The following is a 12,927-nucleotide window of genomic DNA, read 5'->3' on the forward strand; positions in this document are numbered from 1 at the left end:
AACACATAAATTAAAACATGTCATTATTCGATTCATTCCTTTTGTTTTAAGTAATGATTGATGCATTTATAAGCCATAAAGGAAAAACAAATATAATATAATATTATTATGTGAATTTTATATATTTAATCAACACATTCATCTTGAAGTAGGTAATATTAATTTATAAAAATAGTTATTTATATTGATGTGAATTTAAATTTTAAATTGTAGAATAGAATTATTACGTTATATTTACCTAATAGTAACTATTAAATTATATATGTATTATTTAATTGAAAAAAAACTGAATTTATAAAGAATAATACTGCTTAGGTAATTTATTTTCTAATGTATTTGCTATTTATATAGAACAATGGTTTTAATACCACATAAATTATTATCATGTACAAATGTACAGCTAAGATTATTATTATACAATTAATAAAAACTTATGAGTTATAACTAATAAATTATATATAAGTTTTGGCATATTTTGTTTATTAGTCGTTGTTTAATAAATTGATTGCTATTGAAATTTGTTTTAATTAGTACAAAAATAAAACATGAAAACAATATAAGCTTGTCACCAAGTAGCTACTGGTAAACTATGTTAAAACCCATTTAATAACATGTATAATAAAGTCTATAGGTAATTATAAAAAATTGAATGCATAAATTAACATGAAATTTGCAATGGTAACTAACATAGCCAGAAGATCTGATTTCATGCGTTTGTTGTTTTTCAATTATTTTTTTTTTTTTGTTATGAAACGTAGTGTACTTATTTGTTAATTCGTTGATTCACTTTATTTGAATGATTAATATTTTGTTGATTACCATAAGGTTTAAATGCCAAAACGATTATTACATAGATAACGATAAGTTATTAAGTAGTTAAACACGAGTAAACTTTAATGTCTGATGAATTGATAATGGATTTATATTGCACAGATGCACATTTAATGTGTATAAATTTATAATAACGATAAGTTGTGTATTCGATAATTGATCGTAGTATTATGATTGATTTAATTTTACTTTTACAGTTGTTTATCATAACAAGCTTGCTTAAGCACCACAAACGATTTGTAAGACATAAGCCCTTGGGTTTCGAAGACAATTATGCTAACCTGAATATCCTGTATTGGATCGGTGCTCTCGTTAAGGCGTCTGGATAATTTTCACCACTTACCGGTCTGGTATATAATATAATACCTATAATATGTACTACGATAATCACGTATTCAAGAAACAGTGTATAAATTGTGGTAACACAGAAATATTATGGTAGAGAAATATTGAATAGAATTATACATTTATGTGGAATATGTAGTAAGCTATTTTGCGTGAAAACTTACAATTATGCTGTGATGTAATATAATAGTATTAGTAGTATTACGTAATTACGCAAGGCTCCTAAATTTTGAAATAACGAGCAAAAACAATTCTAATCGCTTTTCGACAAAATTAGGTGATATTATAACAATAAAATATCATTATTTATTTTATTTTCGTGATTTATGTATATTTTTAATATAAATGGTATATCGAAATGTAATGATAATGTTAGTTGTCACAATTTTGTTAGTATTATTACTAGGTCATTAGGATTCACGACAATATCTGTTAAGGGCCGTTTAAATGCGAACAAATCTAATATCATTGGATACATTAATTCGAATAAATGTTATCATTGAAACAATTTTATAAATGTTTAAAACATTGTCGCAGAGCAAATTTATTCGGTGTCGTTTCCAATAAAACAAGTTCAAAATGTTGTTTCGGATAAAGGAAACGATTAATTGTGACCAATAATTTTGTACGACGAACACGCACATGCAAACATCGTTCAATTCGTTTGTATGGAACCAGGCCCGGATTAATACAATTGTAGGCCCTTGGCAAAGCCGTAGCTGGAGGAGGGTCCATGGGTCCGGACCCCTCAAGATTTTTTTAAAAATAGAAATATTTTATAGTGATGAATAAAGTTAATTGACTATAAACTTTCAGAATTTAGTATTTATATTTAAAAAAAATTTTGAAGCCACCCCCTCCAAATTTTTTTTCAGTTGCAGCCTTGGGGCCCTAAGCACAGTGCTTTTAATACCTATGCGCTTGTACAGCACTGTGGTGTCCAATATTTAAATGGGTATAAAACCTTCTGTTTAAGAGAGGAATTGTTGAATTTCGATGTTAATTCTTTAAAAAAAAAAAAAAAATCAAATCTAAATTTAATAAATCTTTAAAAACAATTAATTTTACTCAGTCACAAATATACAGAAAATTAAATTGTTAAAACCATAAAAAAAAAACTTATTTTACGTAAATTTGAATCTTTCTTTATCCCTCGTATTTATAAGTATTAAACATGATAATTGTAACAAAAAAATAGTAGCCACACATTTTATTTTTTTAGGCCCCAGAAATGTTCGTAGGTCCTAGGCACAGTGCCTATAGTGCCTATGCGCTAATACTACCCTCTTTGGAAATGAGCATTTTATATTAATACAAAATTGCACGATTGGGTACAAAAATAATATTATGGTCTACTATTTGCGGCGACTTTTGGTTTTTATTTTATTCGTATATTTTCCATCGTTCAGTATTATTCTGAATTATTATAGGTACCTATATTATTGTAGTAAATTATGCATTATATAATATTTGAGTGGACTGGTGCTGTGTTTATAAATTATACACGAATACACATTTTAATATCGATGACGTTGTTTGTCCATACTCTAACGACTAATACCTTGTATTAGTTACTTTGTTATTAATGGTCATTATCGTAAGTACCTACTATAGTACTTAATAGTAGGTAATAAATATAGGTATATACATTATACTTACCTAATATTTTAATATAAAGTTAATAACTTTGAAATAATATTATTATATGATTTATACTTTTTGTATCTGGTTAATATTATGTATTTTATTTCAGAGTTATATTTATTATGTTGGTTAAATTTTTTTTGTTAATTTATTATAATATCAAAAAATCTATCACTAAATCGTGGTACCTATACTATTTGATATTATTGAGTTATACTTTAGTGAAGTAGTATTATTGACTACAGAATATTCTAGGGATCACCCCTAAATATTTTTTAAGGAAATCGATTTAAGAAAAATAAGAAGTTTTAGAGTGTCATAAATGTTTATTCGCCGAAAGTAATGACATAATCAATACATTAAATTAAAATTAATCGAAAAGTTTTACAAATAAATATCACGTCGGTGGTCCATATAAAATTTGTCCATTTGCTGTCATTTGGTGACCCTCGGTCGATTCTATATTCAATGGTATTATTAAATTTAAATTTACATTATGTAGTTATAATTTATAAACTAATTTTTCAAAATTTTTTGTCTAACAACCAATTTAAAACAAGAAATTTGAATTTTTAGCTGAAACAGATATTTATACTTTCATCATCACTACGAAACACTATAACTATTATTTCCATTTAAATACTTACATTATACAATAAATAATAACAGTACCTATCTGTTCTACTTATATCAATATATGTAGGCGAAAGTCCAAGTATCGAATTTCTATTTTATAATATGATATCAACACACGGAACTAGTATAGTTGTGTACTTGTATGGCAATTGTCAAATGACAATGACAAATTAATTGCTGATATTGTACCTGTAAAGTTGAAATTGAATAGAAAGATTCCAAATTTAAACCGAAAAAAAACAATATAAATATTTTACTCGATTGTCTTTTTTGTAATTTTAACGATTTCAAGCATTGTGCATTTGTGCATATTAAAATTATTTATAAAACTATTTATAAATTTTTTGTTTTGCAAGCAGTCCAAACACGAATTGGTATTCAGTTCATTAATTGATTATTACTTCAGTGACGTATTTCTGAGGTGGGTGGCCTTTCAAAAATGTGGCTACGTATTTCTTTATTATCGTACTACTAAGGTTATAATTTAAAGTGATTATAGATTGTGTGTATACTCGTAATAACATGATTGAAAAATAAAAATTCGTAAATGTAAAAATAAATAAATCAAAAACTCGATTGACGTATCTCGGACTGACTCCGACCATGTGGGGGAGAGCAAGGAGGGTGGCGTGATCAGGGACGGCGGGGCCTTTTTCCAAAATACGATCACACTCGATCATTCACAATACCACATAATAATACGACGCGTGCCCGTTTATCGATCCGTTTATCATTAGCGATGATGACTTTCGTCGAATTTGAATCCATCGCGAGGCGACGTGATCGGATCGCGGATAGAACGGTGCACGACGATCGGACGTGTGTACCAATATAAGCCGTCGGGAACCCACGCACGGTAGATAACTTTACTGTGCATTGGACGGCGGCGGCGGCGGCGGCGGTGGCGGCGACGGCTGTCTCGACGGGACGACATCACACGCGATTGCGACATCCGTGCGCGTTATCGGTCTCCGGCGGTGCGGTCGGCCTCCGAATCCGAAACGTTCGCGCGGTGTTCGCGAATCTCACGGACAACTTCGGTGACCTCGCGCGGGGTAGGTGGTCGCGATACGCGCGGGTACCAATCGACTGTCGGGTCTGCAATCCATTGGGTTAGGTGGGACGACGATGCTAATAACATAAAGGTATTGAAAATATTATGCGTGGGATAACGGGCATTTGATCGAATTTGGCGGGAGGTTGGGGGCGAGTGAGCAGTATTTTTCAAAGTAAAGGGCCCCGCAAATAACCCCCTCGGGAGATCGTCTGCGTCGGGTATAGGGTACTACACGGTTACACACGCCGTTTGGCACCCGACTCGACCTGACCCAGTCGACCCGGACGGGGACGGGTGTCGCGTTTCGAGACGTCGTCGTTGGAATAGCGCTGCGGTGAGGCGACCGAGCGTGTACGACGACGGTATTAGGTGCGACCCAGCGGAGCGGCGATTCCGTCGGGCGGAGGCGGCCGTGTCCGTTCACGTTGGCACGACTGCAACAGCCGCCGCAATCGCGGCTGCCGGCCGCCGGTTTGTCGATTCGGCTTTCGGCGAGGCCGTCGCCGCCGCCGCCGCCGCCCGCGTGTAGCGGCGGAGCGGGTAAACGTCCGGTGAAACGCGCGTAAACAACACGCACGCGAACTACGTCGTTACGAACACCCGTGCCGTCGGCGTCCCCGTCTTTTCGCGCGTACACCCGCGGACGTACAGATACACTCGCGCAAATCCACATCGACGACGACCGCGGATCGGCACTACCCCCGAGACGCGCGCCATGTCCGGCAAAGGTTCGCTAGAAGTCAGCCGTCTGATAGCCGAAGTACACCGGAGACCAGAGCTGTGGGACCGGCAACACCCGCAACACCACAACAGGTCCGTGCTGGACCATCACTGGGAGTCCGTGGCCGCTATTCTCGGCATTACCGGTAAAGTCCATAATATTATTTACTATACTTTAAATAACGTTTGACGACGATAACTATGCCTATCACGTCATTACAATAATATTACAGTCGTGTGCGCCACGACCGTCATCGTTCGCGCTGTTCGAAACGGAATACGTTCGCGTAATACGGTAGTCGTGCCACATCGCATTTATAATAATAATATTTTAATAATAGTAATAATAATTGCTGATATTTGCACTGTGCGGCGGCCGATGATAATGTTAATATTGCGCGTTCCAATCGCTCTAGACGCGCTCACTCGCACGCACAGTCCACAGGCTCGCGTGTAGCGGCGGCGGCGGTGATGTTGTCGTCGCCGTCGCCGTCGTCTCCGACCCGCCTCCACCGGTCCGCCGGCCGATCCCCTCCTCGTCCTTCGACCCGCGACGCTCGAAACCAGACGCCAGCGGCGGCGGCGGTGGCGGCGGCGGTGGCGGCAGCGACGCGTTTTACAAGAGGCAGCGTTTACACGCGGCGTCGGCGGCCGGTGGCCGCGACCCGAGAGCACGTGGGTATGCGCGCCGTTCCTCGTCCTCGGCCAGCACACCCGCGCGCGCGCGCCACCCATCGGCATCACCAGCGTTTTCGCATTGTATTACACTATTATTGTTGTTGTTGTTGTTATTGTTGATGTTGTCGTCGTCGTCGTCGCTTTGTTGTTTGGGTACCGTACTCACATCGCACGTCTTTGTGATTTTTTCTCGGACGGTTCGTCATCAACCCTCTGTCTCGGCATAATATTATGGTATAATGTGCGCGCACAGGTGACATGCAGTTCACGGCGACGCCACTCGACGCATTCGTCGACCGCATACGAACGCATAACATAATATTGTGTTCTGGCGGTGGGCGGCGCGCGGGGACTGGCGCGATGGTCGTCCGAGCGATTATAATAATTATTCTGACCGAACACAAATTAATAATCTGTCCGGGCGACTATCGCGGTAACCTATAACGTTAGATATATACACCGTTTGTGGCGAGTGAAATTATTTTTACCCGCACGAGTGGACTTTGACGTGCACGGCATTACGACTGTATTTTATATTACTCAATGCCCAATATTATATTAAGTCCGTTTTATTAATATTATTATTAATTGATATGGTTTACGTGTATATTATTGTATTCACGCGATACTGATTTTTCCAAGGTTGGGCATTAACGAGTTAAAAGATAAGTTACTTAACGAGTTACTTTTATTTTGTTAAGTAACTTCTACTTAACGAGAAAACCCAGAATGATTTTAACATATTAACTATTGAGCAATAAATTCGTCAACAATTATTATTTGTTCATAACATTTTGTTCGAATTGTATCTTGTGACCTTTCATATAATTAATTTTACACAAAAAAAAAGAAAACTAATTTATTTTTAACTAAGGTAAGTTATTTATTTTTCAAATTAACTTTTAACGAGTTAAATAAATAAAAAAGTAACTTTTTACTTTAAACTTAACTTACATTTGTTTGTATTAATTTAACTTAACGAGTTAAAATAATTAGTTAACATGCCCAGCCTTGGGTTTTTCAACTGCCATCATTGCAATAAAAAAATACTTTTATTTTAAAAATTATTAATTAACCCATAAACCTGTTCGTACAAATCCCCTCGAACAGACCACGTTTTTCGTCGATTCGTTTAAGCGGTCTATGCCCGTCTGGACCACTCGAACTTCGCAGACAATCAGGACCGTAAGTTTTGGTACATACCCAGTTCCCCGTGTAATGGATTATATATGTAATGCACTAATGCTGTACATTCCGGTTTGTCCGATTTAGCGTTGTGGCTGTGTTAATATGAACGTTTTCTGGCACCAAACTCGATTTACTTTCGGCTTAGATATAAGGTATAACAATTACTAAATATAATTTTGATAATTTTTTAGTTTTCGCCATTTCTATTTACCGACGTGATTAATATTTTTTTTACGCGTGACTACACAACGGTAGTATTTTTGCTCATTTAAAATTAAAAACCGATATAAAGAATATTTTACCAAAGGTATTTACCATTTAAAAATAGAGCTGTACCTACGAAAAATTCTTCAGACAATTACCAGTCGATACTGCACATTATTATTATCGTCATATCGATTACCTATATTATTAATGAGATTGTATTTTATATTGTACGTACAATAGTGTTTATTTAGCCCGTAACTTAAATAAAGATACTTGTCGTTAAAAATATATAAACTAAAAATTATATTATATCTCGTAAAAATACAAAGGTTTCTCTTCAAAATTGTTGCACTTATACATTTATACACTTACATCTTTAAATAATAATTTAATTAAATTTCTCTGCACTCCTACTGATCACAGTACACAATGAAATCGTACAAATCATTATTAAATAGGCCTTCGATTGGAGCTTTTTCTTATAAATCTATCACCGGGATCGGGAATTGTTATATTTTTAAATTATGTTTTGTTTAGTTTGGTTTCACTTTATAATTAAAAAAAGTCAATGTACGACTCTACGAGTGTTATCGTGATAAATAGTATGATGGACATTTATGTTGAAATTTTAAGTATAGTGGCGTATACGCTATTAATTGATATAAATTTTATTGTATTAGGTATATCTGTATAAAGTGAATAAGGATTGAAAGACTGTTATTAGACATTATTTTTTGATAAAAAATAGAGTATAAATATATAACGAAATACACGTACTTTAACCATTACAAATAAAAATCGATGAAGTAAGAATGATTATATACCATTAAGCATAAAAACTTTTTATTGAATTTACTTGAGTAATTACATTATTTTATACCGAGTCTAATAAATTTCTCAGTAAACATGATTATACTTTTTAACTATATAATACTATAAAACTATGGAAGATATTTAGGTAGAATAACATATTATTATTATATACCATTATGAAACTGATATTTATTATATTTTCACTGAAGAAAATATAAATTATTTAAATAATTAACCATTGATTAGATATACTATTAGATTAGTATTATATGTATAACGATATAATTTAATAACAAAAAAAAATTATAATAAATATTTGTTCATTGTACTTAAATTACATGTACACAGAGTTATAAAAATACAAAATTAATTTTAAAAAATGCAAAATGATATAAAAATATATAATAACATAACCAAATTACTTATGTATATAAGTACTTATCTATATGAATATTTTAATACATGTTTGTTAACCTTTATATTAAGAAACCTATGTTTTACAATAAACAAAAATGAATTTGTTACGAGTTCTCAGCTCTTATAATAATATATTATTGGCTAAAATAATTCTTTATCAATAATACACGTGCATATTGAATTCAATTATTCAACTTTATTGGAAATAATCACAAAAAAAAACGTTTTGATTCGGATAATTAAAATTAACTATTAACGGATAATAAATATTGATTGCTAATAAACATTAAAAATTAAACTTAAAAATGTAATACATTATGTAACAGATAAATATGAGTAGATGACATTATATACGTAATATAAAATTATTTTATTTCTTAATTTTATTTTATTATTTAATTATATATATATATATATATATTAAATTATTTATTTCAAGAAAATAACGTCGTTATAAATTTAAAGAATCTTTGACGTTAATAAAAAATCAATAAAATCATTCAAAATAAATCTGATAAGAATGGGTATCTAAATACACGCGTATATAATCATACTGTCTATTGTTACATTTCCCTTGCGATGAACTTATTTTTTTTTTTTTTACTGCATTTACTTTAATGCTATACTTAGCTATTAAGGAAATAACAATTTCAGTACGTAGCGACTTTCTTTTGGTCTCATCCCCAATAAAAAAAAAAAAAAAACTATTCAATAGATTATTTGAATTAAAATTTATTGCTTTGTTTATTTGAACTAAATTATTATTATGCATTGTATATAATATAATATATAAATGCATATTACCATGAAGTAAAAACTGTAATTTACTTAAATATTATGTCTATAATTTTAGGTAAAGCAGCCCGGGGGAAATGGAAAAATTTAAAAGATCATTTCCGTAAAGAATACAAAAGGTGTATGACTAGTATAGAGAGTGATCAAGAAATGTCTAGATGGCCATATTTCCATTCTATGATGTTCATCAAAGATCAGATCTCACACACCGTCACAAATTCTGCGTATCTATCAGATTTACAATATCAAAACATATATCCAGAAGTTGAATTAAAAGAAGACGCCGTGTCGGACGAAGAAAATCCCTTGAACTGTCTTAACATTGAGTACGACAATCAAAATTTAGTCGAAGTTAAATCGGAGTATTCGAATCAAGACGAAAATATTTCTGATGACAAACATTTCTTATTGAGTCTTTTACCAATGTTATCCACGCTCCCGATGGATAAAAAACTCGTTGCTCGGATAGCAATCGAAACGTCGTTGCTCAACATAGCTTACCCAGATCTGAGTAAAACGGACAATTTTCACGATGAACAAACAGGCACCATACAAACATCGCCTAAAAAGACTGAAAAAAGAAAAAAAGTGACCGAAGATGAGCGCCACCCAAAGAAGCGTTCGGTAAATTCAAAAAAAATTTGTTGATATTCATTACCCATTTCATGAATTATATTTTATAATAAAAATAAGTTGTAAATAATATTATTTTTCTTTGTAGGTATTATTAATTATCATTATAACTATTATTATTTTTATTAAATTTGAATCAGAATTTCAATAGATAACACTTTTGTTTGATTTATTTTATTTTAATATTTTAAGAACTGGTCGTAATTGTACAATTTGAGTGTAGAAAACTGAAAAAGAGTGAAACTGAGAGGCAAGTAGCATTAAAATTATAAGGCAGAACACTTTTTGTCGTCAAAAACATCCTACTCCTAATAATGAACGAGTATATGACCGTTCTAGTTCCTGAATGTAGAAATGAATCTTTTACTGTAATTTTTTGAGTTTTGTTCTAACCAATATTTAAAACATACATCTATGATTATTAACATTATCATTAATAATTATGCCTAAGACCTAAAAAGTTAATTACGCAATAGTTAAACATATTTGCATGGTTGTTGCTTACGTTTTTTTTTCAATGGTTATTTAATTACTACTTACCTAATTATTGATATTATTCTTTGATATCATAAAATCCTCCGAGATCTCTAAGAGGCAGCCCGGGGACTGATGATATTGAAGTTTTAGGTCTTAATAAGTAGAATAAAATTATAATATTGTTTTTATTCTTGTTTGAGTATTATAATATCGGTTGCATTGACGTACCTACACATAACTTAATAATTACTACATTTTATAACGCATTGTTTGTTTTTTGGCTTTAGCCCACATGCAACAAAATCAAATTGCGTATACGAAAAATAATTTTGATTTTTTTAATGTTTTTCAGTAGGTGTTCTTAGAAAAATATTTGGAGTTAAATCACCCACTGCGAAAATAATACTATTTTCAAGGGTTAATAATTGTATAAATAGTGTCTAAAAATGTGTTCATTTAAATTTGTAACATGCATTTTTATTTTTCAAGTAAAATTCAATCAAATAATTATAAAATATAAAACCTGCATGTCCAACGCTTAAAAATATTATTTTCTATAATTTTTGTAATTGGTAAATTTTAATCAAAAATGTCTAAAATGCATAAAAAAAGATACTCAATGAACACGTTTTATCTCTGTTACACGTATAGGGCTGAAAGTGAAAACATATTGCGCTAACGTCCACTTAAGAAATAATATTGATATAATCATTAATTAATTAATAACTTTATACATTATGAATGTCAAATTAAACAAAATTATTAGTTTCATTAAATTCAAAAAATTTAAGTAGATACTAAAACTTACTTTTTCAGTAATATAATTAAATAGTTTATATTCATATACTAAGTTACGTTCATACTAACTTAAAATATGTAGCCATTTAGGCGCTGCTTATTGTGAAACAAATAAAAAAATAAACTTATTTTTAATACTATCTACATAATATTATTATTTTCAATAAAATGGGTATCTACATTTTTTTTCGACTATATAACTGAATTAATAAAAACGCATTCTCTGAATATTTTAAAATTATTCTTTAGTGAACGACCTAATTAAATATTATATTTTCCATCGTTTAATATTTTTTAAATGTATACAAAATATTTTCAAAAAACTCTCGTTATTTTTGCAAGCTTTAAAACAAAATTGTTCATATTTTCCTTCTTTTCTTTTCTCTTTTTCATTCCATAAGGTTCTTTTTTATTTCAGGCATTAATCAAAACCTGTTAATTTTAAATTTTTTAATATTTTTAAAAACTCGTATGCATATTTATCTATAATTTTACCAAATGCCAACAATTATATCAACGATAAAAATATTCAACAGTCAATACAATATTCTACAGCAATTATTACTGATATTTATGCTGCAGTCGACAGTCATCGTTGTCCGGGAAAAAAATAGTATAAATAATCTTAAATCAGACAATAGTGGAAAACACGTTCTAGCAACCACAAGGTATATAGATGGAATATTGACTGCCGGTTTATAGGTATAATTAGTGTTTTCACACGAATAAAATATTATAGCTTTATTTTTATTTATTTTATCTCAAGGTGTAATATTTTTCATTTTGAAAAGTTATACAAACGAGTAAATGAGTACTTGATACAATTGTAAGCTGATAATACTACAGATTTTTCCGAGCCCCAAAGACGTGCCCTTCTGCCTCCCTTGATCGTGGTCTGTATATTTTAATTATAGTTTGAAATTTTGCAAATGTACGACTATTGTTTGGAATAAATCAAACCATGTTTTTCAAAGATAATATTATTACCTACACATATGCGTTTTCATCGTGACAGTTGAACGGCACGCAAAACTTTAACGACCACTGCAGAGGCTGAAATTTAGTGACGTTCAACAAAATATTTATTATTATTACTGTTTTTTCTTTTTTTTTTTTTTTTTTTTATTGAATATTATGTCGTGTCGTGCTCAAAGCGGCTACTTAGAGGCTGCGTCGTTAACGGTACGTTAAAATGGAAAACCCATCGGGCGGATTTGCTGCCAAGGTATTTTTCGATAGCCTTTTTTTTTCTCTCTCTGCGAAATGTGCGCTCGACACTCGCACTCATCTTATCCGAGTGCGCATCCGACCGGCAACCAATTACACATAGACATAGTATTATTGTATAATAATAATAATAATAATAATAATATGTACTGCGCGGTGTTATCGGAGATTCGATCTGCAGCTGTTTGGCCGTCGCCCCGTCGATGAGCTCGCAAACGGGCTTTTGTTATCGGCGGCGATTGTCTCCCGAGACCCGTAAAACTGCAGCGGCACTGCGTCGTCCCCCGCGCCGGCGACATATTACGTATTTATGTTGTATATACGAATACACTTACTCGCCGAGTGGAAAACGGTTTCGGGTCCATCGACGTGCCCGTCTTTTGATTAACTCCGGACTCCGTCGGTATATATATATATATATATAAAATAAACAAAAACCAATTCCATATAAATCACGAGGG

At 32.3% G+C, this 12,927-nt stretch overlaps 1 protein-coding gene across 1 annotated transcript; it reads left to right on the forward strand.

The window, feature by feature from the left end:
- Positions 1–4,999: 4,999 nt before the first annotated feature.
- On the forward strand, positions 5,000–10,046 carry LOC113557526. Its single transcript, XM_026963096.2, has 2 exons — positions 5,000–5,379; positions 9,390–10,046. The coding sequence occupies exons 1-2, from the start codon at positions 5,229–5,231 to the stop codon at positions 9,977–9,979; spliced, it is 741 nt and encodes a 246-aa protein (XP_026818897.1). The 5' UTR covers positions 5,000–5,228; the 3' UTR covers positions 9,980–10,046.
- Positions 10,047–12,927: the final 2,881 nt, after the last annotated feature.

Source organism: Rhopalosiphum maidis, chromosome 1 (assembly GCF_003676215.2).
Source record: "Rhopalosiphum maidis isolate BTI-1 chromosome 1, ASM367621v3, whole genome shotgun sequence".
NCBI lineage: Eukaryota > Metazoa > Arthropoda > Insecta > Hemiptera > Aphididae > Rhopalosiphum > Rhopalosiphum maidis.